The 21624-nt window shown below is 39.6% G+C and overlaps 1 protein-coding gene across 2 annotated transcripts in view; it reads right to left on the reverse strand.

Annotated features, from left to right (window-relative positions):
- Positions 1–21624, reverse strand: part of PIGK (phosphatidylinositol glycan anchor biosynthesis class K) — a 134411-nt gene that overhangs the window by 20711 nt on the left and 92076 nt on the right. Inside the window, exon 11 of one of the 2 annotated variants that reach the window (XM_070746185.1) lies at positions 11373–11536. The exons of the other annotated variant lie outside the window; for it this stretch is intronic. Coding sequence (XP_070602286.1) covers positions 11462–11536 — 75 coding nt within the window. The 3' untranslated portion in view covers positions 11373–11461. Of the gene's footprint in view, positions 1–11372; positions 11537–21624 lie in introns of those variants that run through there. 2 annotated transcript variants of the gene reach the window in all.

Here is a 21624-nt window from a genome sequence, read left to right on the forward strand (position 1 = left end):
TCAGTGATTAAGCAAATTTTCTCACTACGATATGAAAAATGTCAGCTATTTAATTAGCACACCTCCTTAGCTTGAAATCTCCTCCTGCATTCACACTAACATTTTAGTGTTGGACTGCAGGGGATAAACACTAGCAATTAAGTTTGCTATGGGAGACTTTAAAATAATTAATAGAAGCCCTGAAACAATTATCATGAGTGACATTCTCATATTAAGAAAAAAAAATCCATTCTTGTTTGGAAGAAAGCTTGTGAATTGGGACCAACTGCAGTTCTTCTGAACTGCACATTACATTTTAAGCCACGTCTGATGGCAAAGCTCAAGAGGCATCTCATTAATATTACCTCAAGTGGAACCCCGTGTTGCAAGAGAATAAGTTATCTTTCTCTTTGTCTTCTACTGGCAATAAAATACTTTCTTTTTTAAAAAGCACTCTCTTGGACTCTATTGTGTTTATGACTATTCATTTGCATTGAATATAACCTTTGTATAGCAAAATAGAAGTTACATTTAGGAAAATGAACCCTGAGGGGGGGAAATCTACCTAAAGTAAAATTCTACAGAAAGAAAACCGTGGGCTTTTTCATTTCTTTTGTTTCCGGAGGAGAAAACTTATAAAATTCTTTTTTAAGGAAGCCATCATTTGCTGAAGATTGGAAAAAGTACTAGCATAATCCAAAAATTTAGTTTATCATAGAGTGGTACAGTGTTCCCTCGATTTCCGCAGGGGATGCGTTCCGAGACTGCCCGCAAAAGTCGAATTTCCGTGAAGTAGAGGTGTGGAAGTAAATACACCATTTTTGGCTATGGACAGTATCACAAGCCATCCCTTAACACTTTAAACACCTAAATTACCATTTCCCATTCCCTTAACAACCATTTACTCACCATTATTACTGGTATTCACCATTGAATAAGACAATAGTGATCCTGATATTTATAAACATAATTATTTATTAACAATAATTATTTTTTTGGTTATTTATTTCCAAAAATTATTAGTTTGGTGATGGCATATGACGTCATTGGGTGGGGGGAAACCATGGTATAGGGAAAAAAAACGTGAAGTATTTTTTAATTAATATTTTTTGAAAAACCGTAGTACAGTATAGGCTATTCACGAAGTTCGAACCTGCGAAAATCGAGGGAACACTGTATATGTAAATGGTATATACATATGTGTCCATGAGATAGAATAATGACAATATGTGTACCACCATGGACTGTAAACCAATAGAAGAGGCATTGTCAGCATTATTGCAAGGGCCTAATGTTAATCCTTTAGGTCATGCTTGTGATGAAAACCAGACTTATAGATTGATTTTACCATTTCCGTACTGGCGATTGTAAGCTGCTGATTTACCAAATGTTTACTATTAAGCCAATATTTTGAAAGAGATTCCCCTACTCTCAGCTACAGTAGACCTGTATCTATCCAATACTATGCTAGCAGCACTATTTCATTCATGCTTATACAGTGGTACCTCTACTTAAGAATGTTTCTAAATAAGAACCGGGTGTTCAAGATTTTTTTGCCTCTTCTCAAGAACCATTTTCTACTTAAGAACCAGAGCCTGGAAAATTTTCCCAGGAAATTTGAGAGCGACACGAAGGCCTGGCCAGTTGCCTGCCATTCCCCCTTTAATTCCGGCCATGTCGGCTTTTCTAGGCTGTCAGAAGAGGCCGCTTAGGGAGGCTTTGGCAGTCCAGAGCGAATGGAGTGTTTTCCTTTCTATGAGCACTTGGAGAGGGAATAAACCACTTCGCTGTGATGACTCCCTTGCGCTGCCTCCCATACACCCGGCGCAAGGTTGCCTCCTGGAGCGTTTGGGTTCGGAAAGGCAAAATGGGGCACTTCGCCCCGGCTGGATCAACTTGGCTTCAGCCAAACCGAGGAGTCACCACAGGTGCCAGTTACAAAGCGAGCAAGCGAGAGGAGAGCGGAGCCCTTCAGCATGGCAAGGAAGAGGAAGCAGGTAGTAGCAGCAGCAGCAGCCGCCCTTCGGTCAAAGGAGTGGGAGGTTTCCCCCCTCTCGCCCGCCTGTGTTTCTCTTTCTGGCATAGTGTATGTGAGGCAGCCTTGCGCCGGGTGCATGGGAGGCGCATACTACTCCTCACCGCCTCAGAGTCCCTCTTTTTTTTTTAACCCTCGAAGTTTTGGATTTTTTTGATTCCCCTCACCTCACCTTCTTGCTTCAACAGCGACTATCCTCCTCCTCTTCTTCCTCCTCCTCCTCTCACCCAAATTCCGAGCTTTTATGTCTTTCCTAATGGGTTTGAACACATTATTTGCTTTTACATTGATTCCTATGGGAAAAATTGCTTCTACTTACAAACTTTTCTACTTAAGAACCTGGTCACAGAACGAATTAAGTTCTTAAGTAGAAGTACCACTGTATACCCATATTTTGAGTCTACTTCTATGCAATTTAGAAAGATATTTGCATATTCTCCATATCTTGGTAAGAAATAAGCCACTAGAGAGGCCAACATAATATTGTTTTGATTACTACCCCACCCTGCCAAAAATGGAAGGGGGAAGAAAATAAGTAGAAGTAAATGAGAAGCGTTCTAACAAATGCAGCGACTACAAGTTAAGTCAAGCAAGAACTTGGGATAATAAATGACAAATGCAGATGAATGCAGACAAATGTGGTGTAATGAGTCTCAGAGGAATAAAGAATAAACGGGGATGGTAGGAAGTTAGAGGTTTAATGGAAAAATGCTGTTGTAGCAGAGAACAAACGAGAGATGACAAGCTCTTACTGGCAAGTGTTATCACACCCTGGAACTGACCAAAATGCTCCAATAGACAAATTATACATCCCCAGCTGACATCTCTGACAAGTAGAACTAGGTCCTTAAAATGCTGATCTCCAAAGTTTAGATGAGCTTTAACTTAATGTAGCTTGAGGCTATCCTATAGATTATCATTTTTAAGCAGTGTGCATTGTTTAATTTATGATTCCCGAGCCCAAATTTGCCCAGAAAATGAAGTCTGTGACAAAATATTTATGATCAGATAAGACTGCTGATAAATTCAGAAGAATACTTTAAAAGTCTTTTATTCTAATTGAAAATTCTAAAATTGGAAAATCTAACATTACCCTATAGTTTTTAACTGAATTAAGGATACATCATCTATTAATACATTCTTATTGGACATTTTTAATGCAGTTAAAATTTATTTTTATTTTTGTTAGTAGTGTTTCCAAGCCACTTTATTCTAAAATATCTTCAGAAAGGAGGTGGACAATCTAATTCTAAATAATTCAATGTTACACTATGTTTTAAATGTGTTATAATCAGATTTCCTGTTGTGCAGAATTATAAAGCGTTCTCGTGAATTATCTCTAAATAAATGTGAGATTAATATATTGGTGACTTAAGCTGCAATCTTGTACATTTGTCTATAGCACACTATATACAACACAAGTTTTAATTCTAATTATACATATATTACTCATGCTGTGTTTCATCAAATTGGAGTTTTCTGTTTTAAAATGATTAAATGACAAACTAATCTTACATTAAATTGAACACTGAAATACATAAAATTAATAATTGATGCACCGTAGAACAATTCTAACATGAATTGTAAGATAGTTTATTTACACTTCTTTAATAGAAGCTTTCCAGGATTTTAATATACATTCACATAACTAACCATAACTGTAATTTATCTGGTAAGTTTAACTCCTAGAGCAGCCCAAAGGAAAGAATTTAAAGAATTTAAATATTTAAATATTGTATATATTTCACAATGCTGATACAACTTTTTTTAAAGGAATTCAGTTAATATTTTAAAATCTGGTCATTGGATTCTTCCCTTTATCAAGAAAGTCTTCAGAAACTTGAGAAACACTGGATAATAATGGGTTTCTCGTCCTCTCCTCTTTTAAAATGTCACCATGATAAACTGGGTCCTGTTTGATTTTTATATCTGTGTTCCCCTGTCTTTCCATAACTTTATTATTTATTATTTTCCTGGCACAACATAGATCGCCTGTATAAACCTTAAAAATATTACATTTGAAAAATGTAATAAATTCCTGAGCTGTTTCTAGTACTGTATAGTTAGTGTCTGAATCCTGAACTTCTTCCCACTTTCCTTATCTTGGCCTATCGATACATTTATAACAAGTTATATACTGTTTCATTTCCAGACCCTCTGAGTAATTTACAATATTAATACTAATTACAGTAGTACAATTATAACTAATAAATTTTCCATGCCACCATTTGGAACAGCATGAACTTACTTATCCTCAAACATATTTCTCACCTTTATCTGTCTCTAAAAATGTGGAGAATAGAACAGAATAAGACCTTGGAGGTCTCCTAGTCCAATACCTTGCTCTAGCAGGAGATCCTATACCCATGATGGCAAACCTATCCACACGGAGCCATATCGATGGGCATGCAAGTTCAGGTCACCAGTTGATTTTTGGGCCTTCAGGCTGTTTCCAGCCTCTGGAGGAGGTGAGGAAGGCCTGTTTTTGCTCTCCCCATGCTCCAGAGCCTTTCTATGAGCCTGAGGAGGTCAAAAACAGCTTTCTTCACATGTTTGGAGGTCTTCCAGAGGCTAGAAATGGCCCGTTTTCACCCTCCTCAGGCTACTAGAAAGGCCCGAAAGCCAGGGGAGAGCAAAAAAACAGAACTTCCAGTCCAACTGGAAGTTGGAAAATGGGCCATTTTCTGCCTCCGGAAGACATCCAGGAGTGGAGAAGACCATTTTCGCCTTCCCCAAGCTCCTAGAAAGGCTCTGAAGCCTTGGAAGAATGAAAAATGGGCTTGCCATTGTGTGCTGGGAGCTGTGTGTGTGTATGTGTGTGTGTCACACTCACATGCACACAGGGGCTCATGAGATTATGGATATGGGCACATGTGCACAGGATCCTCCCCCACTCTCCCTTTTGGCATTTGAACCAAACAGGGTTCATCATCACTGTCCTATACTCTTCCAGACACATGGCTATCCAGTCTCTTAAAACTCTCCAGTAATACAGCACCCACAACTTCTGAATGTAAACCTTTCCACTGATCAATTGTTCTCATTTTTAGGAAGTTTCTCTTTACTTCTAGGTTGATTCTCTCCTTGTTTAGTTTTCATCCGTTGTTTCTTGTCTTGCCTTCTGATGATTGGGAAATAGGTTGACCCCCTTTTCTTTGTGGTAACCCCTCAAATATTGAAACATTGCTATTATGTCATCCCTAGTCCTTTTTTTCACTGGACTAGTCATATCCAACTCCCACAATTGTTCTTTAGTCCCCTAATCATTTTTGTTGCTCTTTTCTGTACTCTTTCAAGAATCTTCAGAAAAAAGAAACCAAATATCAAGGGACAAGCATCTCCGGGAGAGGCAAGAGGTCATCACCAAGAAGGCTCAAGATGGCAGTGGGACCCTTAGCAAACTCTCTCCCCCACATCTTATCTCAAGCAAATCCATAGAATTCCAAAGAATCTATAATTCCAAAGAATAATCTATAATTCCAAAGAATAGCTCAAAAGACTTGGCCTCTAGACTTCTGAAAATACCCCAAGAAGATCCACTTTGGAAACCAAGAAGATCCATTGGGTACTTTCAGCAGACCAAATGAAGATGTTGGTTAACTCTACATAAATTATATAAGGAAGAATATTTATTTAGTACAGTTACACAATTATCAGGAAAGTCAACATAATAACAAAAAACACAATAATGGAGAAAAATCATAAAGTATAAAGATCTGCAAATAAAGATAGAAAAACTGTGAAAAAAGAAAACAAAGATAGTATCTCATCAGAAATAGGTGCCTTGTGTTCCATCCCAATATGTGGAGCACTTTTTGAACACCTTTGACACTGACAAAATCACCATCAGTCAATCAGCAGCTTTATTTAGAACAACCTATACTGTATGATATACTTTTTATACTATCAAGCAACTACATCCCAGGTCCTTGGGAAGGAGAATAAAAATGCCAATGTAGTCTAAACATCTGGCTGACTGTGCAACCAATCATAATAATGGCTACTGCCAGCTTGTAGTTGATTTGATTCATTGTAAATTCAAAATAAGCCCATAAACTCAGTGAAAGGAATATAAAGAAGATATACAGGGCAAGCCAATGGAGGTCAATAAAGAATCTAAAGTGACATATACAAGGGATAAATTAGATGTTAAATAGGGTAGTTTTGTCTTTTCTATTCATTAAAAGCAGATGCAAGGGGAAAGTTGAACCTTTTTTCTAGTAGTGAATCAAGGTTCCCCTTAACACTAACCAAGGAATGGTCCTGTACACCATATTTGTTCTCCAGGAAACAGAAAAGCACATGAAGATAGTCTTATCTGATCAAGAGCTTGCAGTGAAAGGAGAACGTATCTAACTGGAACTTTAACCTAAATCTATAGAAATGAAGCTAACACAACCCTGAGCCCTTAATTGTGTATCTGACATCAGAAAGTCAAAGCAGGATGCAATTGTCACGTACATAGAAAACTTTGTTCCAAAACAGCCAAAAGGGGGGGTGGGGGTTACATCTTGACAGCAGGAAACAAAAAGAGCCAGATTTATATAAATGCAGAAGGTAACACAGATGTATAAAGGGTATTTTAGCCATAAAGTGCAGTCTAGGCAATAACTGAGTCCTGCAATAAAAACCTGGAATCTAGCCAAATAGGTTATGATTGAGACTCAAGCAATGAAAAACTTCTGAGAATGAATTAAATAGTTTTACAAACAGAAGACAGACTTCAGGGACAGCTCTTCAAACCAAAGACTCCACCTGGAAACTGAGAAAATTATACTATCCCTCCCTCTGGATACTATTTAGATCTCAAGGGAGATCTCAAGGGAGAGGTTTCCAACTCTATGCTTGAAGAGAGACCTCTGGAAGCAGCCTCTCATGTTCGTAAACAAAAGCTATGAGAACATCAGGGACAAAAACAGATCTGTTGAAAAACAGAGATGGTGAACTGAAAGAAATATTTAGACAATTAAATGAAGAAAATGAATACCTATTTGTTACCTGCACTCAAATCCTAAACCTCATAGTGTCTCAAACTCTGCATTAAGTGCGGGAACTAAAATCAAATCAAAGATACAGCCTTGCTCACCAGCCCATATTTTTTCCTCAGATTTCTAAAGAACTCACACTTTGTGCTAAGGAAGGTGGTGACTTGTTTGGACATGTATGGATAGAGTCAGTGTGGTTTATGAGCTATCTAATCTAATCTAATCTATCTATCTATCTATAATCTAATCTCTCTCTCTCTCTCTCTCTCTCTCTCTCTCTCTCTCTCTCTCTATCTATCTATCTATCTATCTATCTATCTATCTATCTATTGTTAGAGTTGAAAGGGACCATGAAGGCCATCAAGTTCAACCCCCTGCCCAAGCAGGAACCCTATAGCACACCAGTCAAGTGGCAGTTCAATCTTCTCTTTAAAATGTCCACAGTGTTGGAGTTCACAACGTCTGCTGGTAGGTTGTTCCATTGGTTGACCGCTCTGACCGTCAGGAAGTTCCTCCTTATGTCCATGATGAATCTCTCCTTGGTCAGCTTCCAGCTGTTGTTCCTCGTCTGGCCCTCTGGTGCCCTGGAGAATAAAGTGATCCCCTCCTCTCTGTGACATCCCCTCGTATACTTGTAGACTGCTATCATGTCCGCTCTGGCCCTCCTTTTCTCTAGGCTATCCATGCCCAGTTCCCTCAGTCTCTCTTTGTAAGTCTTGGTTTCCAGTCCCTTAATCATCCATGATGATAAAATGTGATTGAGTTTATAAACTACCGGTATATCTGTGCAAAGCCCAATTTATTATTTTAAGAAGATGACGTATCAACTAAATCTTGGAGCTATTAATGTCTATATTTTCAACACCTATGTGAATTATCGTGTTCTCTTTTGCCCTCCCTATCTTGTTAAATACTTCCTCCTACTTTCACCCATGGTGATTTCTTCAGAATGTGACACCTATGAAAATTCATTATACAGGATCTGCTATAGAACAGACATATACCGCATATACTCGACTATAAGTCGCTCCGATTATAATTCGAGGCACCTACTTTTGCCACAAATACTGGGAAAATTTATTGACTCCAGTATAAGTCGAGGGTGGAAATTGCAGCGGCTACTGGTAACTTATAAAAATGGAAAACAATAAAATTACATCAATTGAGGCATTAGTAGATTAAATGTTTTAGAATATTTATTTCAAAGAAAACCAGTAAACTAGCTCTGTAAGTTTAAAAGAGGGTAAACAGGTGTATGTTCCCCCCAACGCAGGTATAGGCAAAGAAAAATGCAAGTACTTACCAATGTTCCCTCTAATTTTTTTTCGGTGTGTGCAGAAAAGTATAGTGTCTGAGCGGCAGTCCCTTTGGGACTGGGTGGCGATAGATTAGATAGATAGATAGATAGATAGATAGATAGATAGATAGATAGATAGATAGATAGATAGATAGATAGACAGACAGACAGACAGACAGACAGACAGACAGACAGACAGACAGACAGACAGACAGACAGACAGACAGACAGCTCTTCAAATGCGTCGATTGTACGTGTTGTATGGTTTTTAAATTGTTGGGTTTTTTTAATATAATTTTATTATTAGATTTGTTCCATTATTATACTGATTTTATTATTGCTGTGAGCCGCCCCGAGTCTTCGGAGAGGGGCGGCATACAAATCTAATAAATTGAATTGAATTGAATTGAGTTTCCACGGGCAGCCGGCTTCGCCTCCTCCTCCCCCACTGCCGTGCTGGGGTTGCCCCCTGCAGCCGGGGGCGATGGGCCTGGCCTCGGCCCACTCGGCCCCAGTGTGGCCGAAGCACAAGCTTCGCTTCCTCTCCTGCCGCCATGCTGGGGGCTGCCCGCCGCTGGCCAGGTTCCCTCCCAATCCCAGTACAAGACGGCGGCAGCCCGCATCAAGATGGAGCCGGCCACCGTTAAACAGGTAGGAAGAGGGGTGAGAGAGAAAGAGGGGGCAAGAGGGAGGAGAGAGAAAGGGGGAGAGAGAAAAAGGGAGAAAGAGGTGGGAGAGAGAAAGGGGGAGAAAGGGGGCAAGAGGGGGGAGAGACGTCAGTTCAAAGCCCCGCAGAGTTGTCACCGCCGCCTTCCCCCTTCCGTCCCAGCGCAGGCCGAGCCTCTATTACCATACTCATGGAAAGTGCGGAAGTGCCTGATGGGCGCCACCATCTTTTCCTGAATGGGGGGGGGGCAAAGTGGAATGGGGAGCGCGTGGCTTTTCAAACGAAGAAAAACCTTGTCACTCCCTGCCCCCAACTCTGACGCCTGGCTCGGCTGGGCAGTCTTGGAAAAGGCTGCGGGGGGGGGAGTATTTTTCCGTGTGTGCGCACCTTAGAGGGAACATTGGTACTTACCCCATTGCTCCTGCTGGTTTTTTCTCGCCACCGCCCCCCCCACCCACCTCACCGGCTTTTTCACCCTCTCGCGCACAAGCTACTTCAGCCGGGAAGAGGCGACACCTGCCATAGCTCCCTCACCCGCCCAAGCCAGCAATGCCTGCCAGGTTCCCGCAGGCGCCTCTTGTGGTGACTTTTCTGTGACCCAAGAATAACCCGAGGTCAGGGTTTTCAGCCCATTTTTTGGGCTGAAAAACTCGACTTATACACGAGTATATACGGTATTTATTTCTGAGACAATCCCTTTTTACCTAATACATTATTCTTTCAATGTTTATTTATTTTTATTTATTGACTGATTGATTTTGTCCAATACACAATGAGGGTTTTAGTGGGTATACACATAGTAAAATACATGATGAAGGTTACAGAGGATATACTCATAGTAAAATATATCTAAGAAAGAAGAGAAGAGAAGATATAGGAACGAACGTATCAATGAAAGAATAGAAGAAGAGATATAGGAATAGAAGAAAGGTATAGGAGATATAGGAGAGCAATAGGACAGGGGACGGAAGGCACTCTAGTGCACTTGTACTCGCCCCTTACTGACCTCTTAGGAATCTGTATCGGTCAACCGTGGATAATGTAAGGATAAAGTGTTGGGGGTTTGGGGATGACACTATGGAGTTCAGCAATGAGTTCCACGCTTCGACAACTTGGTTACTGAAGTCATATTTTTTACAGTCAAGTTTGGAGCGGTTAATATTAAATTTAAATCTGCTGTGTGCTCTTGTATTGTTGTGGTTGAGGCTGAAGTAGTCACCAACAGGCAGGATGTTGCAGCATATGATCTTGTGGGCAATACTTAGAACATGTTTAAGGCGTCTTAGTTCTAAACTTTCTAGGCCCAGGATTGAAAGTCTAGTCTCGTAGGGTATTCTGTTTCAAGTGGAGGAGTGAAGGGCTCTTCTGGTGAAGTATCTTTGGACATTTTCAAGGGTGTTAATGTCTGAGATGCGATATGGGTTCCAAACAGATGAACTGTTTTTGAGGATGGGTCTGGCGAAAGTTTTGTAAGCTCTGGTAAGTAATGTGAGATTGCCAGAGCAGAAGCTACGTAGGATTAGGTTTACAACTCTTAAAGCCTCCTTGGCTATGTTGTGGGCTTTGACACTTAAATCTTTTGTTATTAGTATACCAAGGTCTTTAATTGAGTGGGGGTTATCTGTGATAATTTGATTATTCAGTTCGTATTTGGAGTTCAGATTCTTTTTCCCAATGTGTAGGACAGAGCATTTGATAGTTGAGATTTGGCGTTGCCAGGTGTTAGACCACTCAGAAACAGAGTTCAGGTCTTTTTGGAGAGTAGTTGTGTTATCGATGGTGTTGAAGAGTTTTACATCGTCGTCGAAGAGGACACAGTTGCTTGTGATGTAATCGCAAAGGTCACTGATGTAAACAATGAAGAGTGTTGGTCCCAGTACACTACCTTGGGGAACACCGCTTTTAACTGGGACCGGGGTGGATATGGTGCTTCCTATTTTGACCAGTTGTTGTGTGTTTGACAGGAATGCTGTAATCCAGCTGTGGAGGGATCTTGAGATGCCATAGGATTTGAGTTTTAGGAGTAGTTTGTTGTGGACCACTAAATCAAAGGCTTTGCAGAAGTCAATATAAATTGAATCTATATATTTCCCTTGATCTAGATGAGTTGTCCATATATTTTTGCAGTGGAGGAGCTGCAGGTTGCAGGATAGTTTTTTTCTGAATCCAAATTGTTTGTTAGAGAGCAAATTATTAGTTTCTAGATAGAGAGTAATTGATTTGTTTATAATTGATTCCATGACTTTGCATGGGACTAAGCATAATGATGTTGGTCTGTAGTTATCGACAAGAGAGGGGTCTTCTTTTTTGAAGATGGGGATGACCATTGTTTTGATCATAGTTTAGGAAGTGTGCTGTTTCTGAAGGATTTTTCGAAAATTATGCTTAGTGGTTCAACTATGGCAGAAGAGAGCTTTTTCAGGAGGTAAGCACATAGACCATCTGGTCCGACTGATAGAGAAGGTTTAAGGTCACGTAATGCTTTTTCAACTCGGTCTTCAGTGAAGTCTACTTGGGTTAGGTCGTTCAGGGAGTTTGAGGTGCGATTGATGAAATTGGGGGATGAGCCATTGCTGTTAACAAAGACAGAGCCAAGAAAGAGTTGAGGAGGTTAGCTTTGGATGTTGTTTCATTTTCACTTCACGTTCAATGGTCCTTCATATCAAGAGGCCCAATAATTTAGAAAAAATACTTCAAAATGTTGGAATAGTTCCACGTTAAGCCAAAATAGCAACATTCTCAGTACAAAGCATACCTCCGATATACAATCCATTTCACAGGAAACACTCAATGATTCCTAACCATCCAGAAGTGAACAAGTAATATAGCTTGCCTTTGTAAAATTTAACTTCATAGTAAAGTATAACTCACTTAAAAGTATCATTTTTGGCAAGGTGCTTGAAAAACTAGAAGGTCAGTAAGCTAATTTTTATCTTACTACAGATTTGGTTTACCCTTAAAAGAGCCTAGTATATTTTGTTGGACAAGTTTTATCACAGGAATTTGCCATAACATTATGGAGTTTAAAAACTGTGATAAATGACAGTGTTTAGGTCGTCAATGCATGAATCCAGACATTATTGCCTATAAAGCATAGTTTGCAGCTAATAATTATGTCAAGCAGATCACAATACTTTACTATTGGGTTTGGCAGTTCATATACCTAATTGTTGTCAACTCTTAACTTGCAATGTCCATCATAGGATTTTTTTTCCATTGGACATAAATATTTCAAAACCTGAACCTGGAACCTATCACACAAGCTCTATCAAGGTGCTAGGCTAGGAAGAAGACTAAAGATGATGACCTTATTACTCATTTACTTATTTGTCTGTGGCTTTCGATATACATGCTCTTAGATTTCCTTTGTGAATTACACCTGGGGACAATACATTGTGGTGCTTTTATTTCTATTTGCACACACACACCTCCCAAGAGTATTGCACATTAGAAATCTTTCTCTATTTTGTGGCATTTAGGATTTATTGTATGGGCAAATATTCATAACCATGTAAAATTACTAAAACAGTAATTTTCATTTATCTTAACTGCCTATGCAAAATAATCACACAGGTGATCAACTTTTGGATTCTTTGTATTTTATCAGTTTTTCTAGTGTAATTTCACCTGCTAATCAAAGTATATTAGTTCTTCTTTCTACAAAAATTTGCACTGCCTATGTTCATTCATCATATACCTTCCATGCCTGATTAACATTTTAAATCTCTTTCACCATTTTTATAACAGACTAATAAAAATCCATTGTGTGCTAATTGCCACTTATTTTTAACAAATCAAAGGGAAATAGTTCAGTCAGAGTATAATTGAATGCCACAAAGACCTGGCTTTTGTCCATCTTTCATGGGAATTTTATTTTATGAATGGTGTGCATGCATAAGACTTGACTGGTTTTTATATAAATGGGTTTTATCGGGGTTAGTTTTTTAGAGATTATATTCGACTTCTTTTTATTGTTGTATCTTTTTGTATTGTATTATATTGTGTTGTAAGCCGCCCTGAGTCTTTCGGGATTGGGCGGCATAGAAGTCGAATGAATGAATGAATGAATGAATGAATGAATGAATGAATGAATGAATGAATGAATGAATGAATAAATAAATAAATATTGACCCATCTGTGGGCTGATTCTGATTTCAGAGAATCTGCATTATTTTTTAATGTAAATAGATTTCTGTTTCAAAACTGCAGACGGAAATTTTTCTCCCCCTCTGTCCCTCCCTCCCTCTCCCTCTCTCTCTCTCTCCCTTCCCCTCTCCCTCTCAATAAACCTACCCATTGGATTGCACTGTCAATAATAACACCAGCAAATGCTAAAAAGGTTAAAATGGTAAGCACTAATGCATTCAGCCAAAGTTGATGGGCATCACTTCCCATTAATATGCTTCATTACCAGTTAGGCATTCTGCAAAGAAATAACCTTTTTCTGTATTTTAGCAGAAATAATAATAATAAGCTCTACAGTCCCTTATATACATATACAAAGTCAAATACAATGTCTGCAGTGTGGATACTGAGAGGGGCCTGCTTTTCATTACAGATAATGAACTCCCTTTGAATGGAATAAAAGATACTGGTAGTCATAAGAACATAAGAAGAGCCATGCTAATTCAGGCCAAAGCCCATCGAGTCCAGCATTCTATGTCACACAGTGGCCCACCAATAGTACATGGGGATCTTGAGCAGAAAGTGAAAGCAAGACCCTCCCTTTCCCCTGACCCCCAACAATTGGTACTCAATTTGTGACCAAAATCGAGCCCAAAATTTCCACTGCTGTGAGACAGTTGTTAAGTGAGTTTTGCCTAATTTTGCTCCACTTTTCTTGCTACGGTTACGTGAATAACTGCAGTTGGTTTGAATCTTGCTTCCTTATGGATTTTTAATTGTCAGAAGATCACAAAAGTTGATGATGTGACTCTGAGATACTGCAACCATCATAAAAATGAGCCAGTTGCCAAGCGTCCAAATTTTGATTAGGTGACCATAGGGATGCTGCAACAGTCTAAGTGTGAAAAGGGTCATAAGTCTTTTTTTTCCAGTGCCTGAACACTTGACATGTTCGGTAAATGAATGGTTATAATTCAAGGACTACGTGTACTGTAACCCAATGTTTCCCAACCATATCAACTTTTAAGATACGTGGACTTTAACTCTGGGAATTCAATTCCTCACATTTAAAGTTGCTGAGGTTGAAAAATACTAACACTCTAATTAGCCGCTCGAATCAAACCTAGCTTTTGATGGCCATATTGGCATTTTAAAAAACAGTTTCCTTGGCAACCAGGTTTGCCATTGCCTTTTAAGATACATTTTGACTTTCCATGCTAGTTTATATGATAGTTTAAAAGCCTTTCAAAAATATATTGTTTTGTAGAAGGGATAAAAAAGGTCACTTTTGTATATAGGTTTCTATCAAGTCAGAAGATTTTTACTTGGTTAAGATGATTAAATTAACCACTTAATGAAATATCATTCATAAAGATAAGATGGGGTTCTCCAATTTTGGGAAAGGTTGACTTTAGGATCCCATACTATAATTTTGATGAGTTTCTTTCTTCAAACCCAAAACTTCACTATCAATATGGAAATGATGGCATATTTGAAGGGGAAGTCCAACCTGGAATGACAGATTTCAAAGTATATAGGAAGAAAAATGTTCATTCCTTGAGTTCATTTTCACAAAGCTGGTTTTTTACCTAAGGAATCTAGAACCATGTTATTTTGATTGAAAGGAGAGCAGAATACATATCAGATAGGCAAGAATGGATTTCAATTGGTACAGAAAAGTTGTCCTTTTCGTTTTCTACAAATGCCAATCATTACCAAAGAGACAGAATAGCAACTGCAGAAATAAAGAGCATGGAATATAAATATAAATATAAATTATATAAATATAAATGGAAGAAATGAATATATGTTTTGCTATATATTCATGTCAGTTATATTCAACTCTAACACAGACCTTGGAAATTAAGTTTACAAGAAACATTTTTTAAAAGTTGCTCAATGTAGTTTGGCAATGTTCAAAATAAATATAACACCATTTGTCAAGCAGAATTCTGTCATCCTTCAATCCTTATGGTCGAATAATGTATCCAATACTGGGGAAGAGGCTTGTTATTTGAATATTGTAAGAAGAAACTCACCAAAAGATTTCTGAATTAGATTAAATGTTGCCTTACTTTTAAACAATTCAGGTGCTATGCGTTAATAATCAACTTGCTTTGTAGTAAAATGACTTGATGTATTGCTGATGCTTAAAAAATAGCCTGGAGGCTGTTAGGGTCTGGATGGGTGTCAACAGACTCAAACTCAACCCTGATAAAACAGAATGGCTGTGGGTTTTGCCTCCCAAGGACAATCCCATCTTTCCGTCCATTACCCTGGGGGTGGGTGGGAATTATTGACCCCCTCAGAGAGGGTCCGCAGCTTGGGCATCCTCCTCAATCCACAGCTTACATTAGAGAAGCATCTTTCAGCTGTGGCGAGGGGGGCGTTTGCCCAGGTTCGCCTGGTGCACCAGTTGCGACCCTACCTGGACTCATTGCTCACAGTCACTCATGTCCTCATCACCTCGAGGTTTGACTACTGTAATGCTCTCTACATGGGCCTATCTTTGAAGAGTGTTCGGAAACTTCAAATCATGCAGAATGCAGCTGTGAGAGCAATCATGGGCTTCCCCGGGTATGCCCATGTTACACCAACACTCCGCAGTCTGCATTGGTTGCCGATCAGTTTCCGGTCGCAATTCAAAGTGTTGGTTATGACCTATAAAGCCCTTCATGGCATCGGACCAGAATATCTCCGGGACCACCTTCTGCCGCACAAATCCCAGCGACTGGTTAGGTCCCACAGAGTCGCCCTTCTCCGTTCCCGTAGACGAAACAATGTTGTCTGGTGGGACCCAGGGAAAGAGCCTTCTCTGTGGCAGCCCCGATCCTCTGGAATCCTTGTTCCCTCCCAGAGATTAGGACTGCTCCCACCCTCCTTGCCTTTCGTAAACTTCTCAAAACCCACCTCTGTCGTCAGGCATGGGGAAATTGATTCCCCTGGGCCATTTCCGCTTTATGTATGATCTGTATGAGAAGTATGATTGTTTTAAGTATTGGATTTGTACTGTTTCTTGTTGTGAGCCGCTCCGAGTCCTGAGAGGGGTGGCATACAAATATTATTATTATTATTATTATTATTATTATTATTATTATTATTATTATTATTGAAGAAGAAGAAGAAGAAGAAGAAGAAGAAGAAGAAGAAGAAGAAGAAGAAGAAGAAGAAAAAAATTTTGGTAGTCAAAATAAAGATACTTATTTAAATTATTATGGCATTTCAAACATAGATATGCTAATGTCAGAAAAGTAAAGAAGTATATACTACTTTGTCGGCAATATTATATCTGTAATATCCAAGTTTTTGTTTTCATTCTTTGTCTTGGTATATTCTTCCTATGAGAAGAGAAACTTGGGGTGTGTTGATAATCCTAATGCCTACACCATAACATAACCATAACATTGGATTCAGACTTACTCTTCCTCCATCGCTTCTCTAGACATCTCTTCTGGCGTTTCAACTCCTGGAGCTCCTCGTTGAACCATGGAGCTCTACGAGGTCTAGTGCCACGGAGAGGTCGCAACAGTGCAATCTGGTCAAGAGCCTCTGCTACAGCCTTGTTCCAGACCTCAGCAAGAGAGTCCACTGAACTGTGGATGAGTGCATCTGGAATAACCCCAAGCATCTTCTGAAAGCCCTCTCGGTCCATCAAGCGTCTGGGGCGGAACAACTTAATTGGTTCCGCCTCCCTGCGGGGAAGGATTGGAGCCAGGAAGTCAAGCCATAGTAGAAAATGGTCTGACCATGACAAAGGCAACGCTTCTAAGCCCCTTACTCTTAGACCATTACTCAATTGCTCAGAGAGGAATACTATGTCAGATGCGTGTTACCCCTCGTGAGTCGGACCCTGTATTACTTGAGCCAGGTCCATGGTTGTCATGGTGGCCATGAACTCCTGTGCCAGTCCAGAAGTTTCGTCAAGTAGCAGCAGGTTAAAGTCCCCCAAGACAATAAGTCTGGGGAACCCCACCGCCAACCCGGCTACTTCCTTGAGTAGCACAGGCAGGGCTTTTGACACGCAGCTGGGAGGCAGGTATGTGAGAAACAAGCCCACGTGAACCCCTAAGTCCAACTTCACCAAGAGGGAATCGCAACCCGCAATCTCTGGAGCAACGAATCTACGTAGGCAAAGGTTCTCCCTGGCTATAATAGCCACTCCTCCCCCCCTTCTCTGGGGTCGAGGTTGATACCATATCTGAAACCTGGCTGGGCAAATTTCAGAGAGAGGAACTCCTCCCTCTGGGCCCAGCCAGGTTTCAGTTACACATGCCAGGTCGGCCTCCTCATCGAGAATCAAATCCCGGATGAGGAGAGCTTTATTTACCACCGATCTGGCATTGAGCAGCAGCAACCTGAGCCCAGGGCCAGATTTACACTCATCACCAGTGCCCAGGGTTGAGCTCACGGAGCCAGAACAAGATATCGTTATTAAGCAGCGATCCCTCGTTCCCCTGGAACGGCTAACTCCGTGGCTCCCGCCATATCTGCCTCTCCCCAGCAACACCGCGATATTCTGACCCTCTGCCACTCCAGAGATCGGTGCCCCCTCCCCTCCTGCCTCTCCAGAGTCAGGTGGGCCAAATATATCATTCATACTATTTCTATTCATCTCATTCATACCGTAGTCCCACCCTCCACATTCATCCCACACACCCCATTCATCCCGTAATCATTCACCCAATGCATATAACCCCATTCATTCCAATAATCATAAGCATCCATCAGTTAACCCCCCCCCAATAAATTAGCTAAAAGCAGTTAAAAATATTAAAGAAACAAAAACAATAAATAGGAAATAGCAATAGGAAATATATCAGGAGAAGCAATCAGCAGTTCTTAATAACAGCAGGCAGATGGCGCTAGGCTCTGAACCAATTAAGTTCCTGAAAAGTCTAGTGTGAGACCCTAAATGAGAGTCCAGGTCCCCAAATGTCCAGGTTTCTGGGTAAAAATGACCACTGCAATGCTGGCTGCTGCCACCAACCAGCATCCCCAATCCATGTCCATATGGTTGGCTATTGTTTCCTGGGACTTCTCTGTCTTTGTATCTCTCCTGGCTCCTATCAATCCCTCTGGTCACTCCCCAATATCCGCTGCTCCTCTCAGGAGGTATCTCCAGTTGTCCACACAATCCTCCCCGTTCCATGTTTTTATAGTCTCGTAAGTGCCTGCTCCGGATTTGGTCTTGAAAATCCACCCGTTCCAATGGTCCCTCCGACGTCGGGCGCCCCCACCATCTGGCGCAACGGCAGCCCAGGACCATCTGGTTCTATGGCGAGAACCTGGCTGTTTTTCTGTTTTTCCAGTATTATATCTACTCCATGGTAGCAGACAGCAGGCAAATGGCTCAGAAGAAAGCGAATAATAACAGTAGCCGTAGATGACAGTCAGGGGAACACACATGCAAACGGCAGGCGGCTCAATGTTATTTGGCAGCCGCCATTTCCGAGCCCCAACTGATTACTCAGCAATATCTCTGCGGCGAAAATAGTTAAAATGCCGCGGAGCAGGGGCATCGGGATCTTCTTAGTCTTCTTAATCTGGATGCAAGGGGTACTTTCTTCTGGGGTTCCAAACCCCCTTTCTATCCTCCCGAAATGCTGATAAACAAGAAGGGGCAACAGGCAGCGTACCGCAATGCTGTGGATGACAGGCGTCTCAATTTACCTCGCGGTCGCCATTTCCAAGACCCAGATGACTACACTGCCGACTCTGGGGCAAAACAGGGGCAAAAACAGCGCGAAGGAGCAGAGAGGGAGGGTCTTCTTGGACATCAAATGCTCACCTCTCCAAAACTGTAAGTCCAATCCACAAATTAATCCACAAATTCCTATATTCTCGATGTTAACCGCCATAGTCCGGCGGAGCAGCAATTCCACCTCCCTCCTTGCTCCCACCGGAACCGGACCACTTTGAATTACTCCTATCCTTTTCTACTGTTTGCACTGACCATTAGTAGTTCAGATTCTTATAGACAGCTTAAGCTTGAAATGAATCTATACTGCAGAAAAAACAATTGCTACCAGCCTGCCTTCCACTGAGGACCTGTCTACTGCACGAGTCAAAAAGAGGGCTGTGAAAATATTTATAAACACCTCACATCCTGGACACAAACTGCTTCAACTTCTACCCTCAAAAAGCTGCTAGAGAGCACTGCACACCAGAACAACTAGACACAAGGACAGTTTCTTCCCAAACACCATCACTCTGCTAAACAAATAATTCCCTCGATACTGTCAAACTATTTACTAAGTCTGCACTACTATTAATCTTATCATCATTCCCATCACCTACCTCTTCCCACAAATGACTATATATCTGTAACTTTGTTGCTTGTATCCTTACAATTTTTATTGACTGATTCCTAATATGATTTGATTCCTTATTTGTACCCGGACTATCATTAAGTGATGAACTTTTCTTTTATGTACACTGAGAGTATATGCATTAAGACAAATTCCTTGTGTGTCCAATCACACTTGGCCAATAAATTTCTATTCTATTCTATTCATTTGAACTGACTGAATCTTCTGATTTCTCAGACACTTGACAATCAATTCCCTGTATCCAAAGGCAAATTATAATTGGGCACTAATCTCTACAGGTTTCTTTCATCGCCCAACAATCTGAAAGAACATAAACCAAGACTTGTTGTACTTTATTACACCCATAAAAGACTTTGCATCCCACCATTTATATTTGAATATAAATATAATTTTTGGAATCTACTAGACAGCAACCTCTACAAAGACTGCAATTATTCTAGCTTCCAGGTTAAGCTGAGCATGCGTCCCATTGAAGTTTGCCAGAAATTAATAGTGTAATGGTAAACCCGCTGTGAAGCATTTCATCAGAACGTATTTTCCTAAACAAAGCATATTTACAGTTGTCACCAATTTTAAAGCAATGTAGAAAGTCCATTAAAAACTATGCAAAATTTAGAAACTCTTGATTTGTTTTTTCTATGTCAGTTTTACATGAAAAAGTTTGAAATTTAGAATTGTGTAAATTGTATCCAAAATGGAAACTAAATCATTAGCTTTTTCTAAAGTTAGTAATTTAGTTTGTGTTCCGTTGCCTCATTTATATGCTAAATTTCAAATCAATATCTATATGAGACCTACCCTTAACATAATGGCCCTAATAATGCTTTCAACATACATTGGACTGCCAATTCACTAGTACATAGTAAACCTTTTAATGAAAATGGCTTTTACATTTTACATAAATTTGTGGCCACAAAATGGAAACTAAATTATTAGCTCTTTTTCTAAAGCTAGAAAATTTAGAACAATACAATTGGTGATCTTTCATCCCTCTTTAATTCCAAAAAAATTCTCAGAGTATTATTAGTATCAAATAATGAATTTTTAAAAATTAAGAATGAAGTAATGAAACCAGAGGTTCTTTGATAATATAATATGAAGTACCAAACTCTTTTATACTTTTATACGAATCAAAAATCAATCATTATTTTGCAATTATTCCTATACCAATATATGCAGAAATTAAACCAATTTTTCTTATTTATATTTTTAAAAGCATAAGAAAATAAGCTATTTTAAAAATAAACTTTTCAGTTAAGGAAATGATATATTACAGTAGAATTCAATAGTTGAAATGTCACAGTAATGCTAACTTTAAGGGGTTTATTTTTTCTTTAGAAAAAATTTCTATAACTTTGCTCCCTTGTGTATATGCTAAATTTCAAAATAATATCTATGTGACAACTATTCTTAATGTAATGATATTTATAATGGTTTCAACATACATCTGATTGCCAAATGGAAGTGAAAGATAATCTAGTCAACGAAGTACATAATAAACTCTTTAATCAAAATGGATTTTATATTTATATTTTATATAAATTTAAGTTTACATTGCAGCTAAATTACAGTGTGTGATCTACAGTCAAAACCTGTTTCTTTCTTATTCAGAGTTGATGTCTAAAATCTGAATTGAAAGTGGGACACTCAAAAACTCCCCACAATGGAACAATAGAAAGAGGACAGTCAAATAATTACTTTGGTAGGATGTTTTGCCAAAGAATTACATAGTATGAGCATTTGCTGCTGGAAATATCCAAAATGCATGAAAAAAACCATTTCTCATTTAATTCAGCAATGCAATCCAGTGCAAAATGGCACAAAGCTGCCAAAATGAACCTACTGGTGTTATATTACTTTTTTTGTGCTGTAAAAATATTACTGTGACATTTCATCTGGTCAACCCTCTTAAAGGTTAATTCTGTTTCCCATCATAGTTATTCCTGTAGGCGAACCATTTGGTGCAGTTCCTATTTACCTATTCCAAACAATCCTCAACTGTTTCATTTCTCAGTCCCACAGTTAAGAACATATTGACTTACTGCCTACTCTGCTGTTTATTCATTTATGCTTAGAGTCAGGCATGAACAGAGAATTTGAAATGTGACATCTGCAGGTTGCAGGGTCATTTGAGGCTCTGACAGCACCAAGGGAAATCCTGATATATAAACTGGTCCTGATTTCTAATCTTCTGTGTTCAAAACACA

Source organism: Erythrolamprus reginae, chromosome 3 (assembly GCF_031021105.1).
Source record: "Erythrolamprus reginae isolate rEryReg1 chromosome 3, rEryReg1.hap1, whole genome shotgun sequence".
Classification (NCBI taxonomy): Eukaryota; Metazoa; Chordata; class Lepidosauria; order Squamata; family Dipsadidae; genus Erythrolamprus; species Erythrolamprus reginae.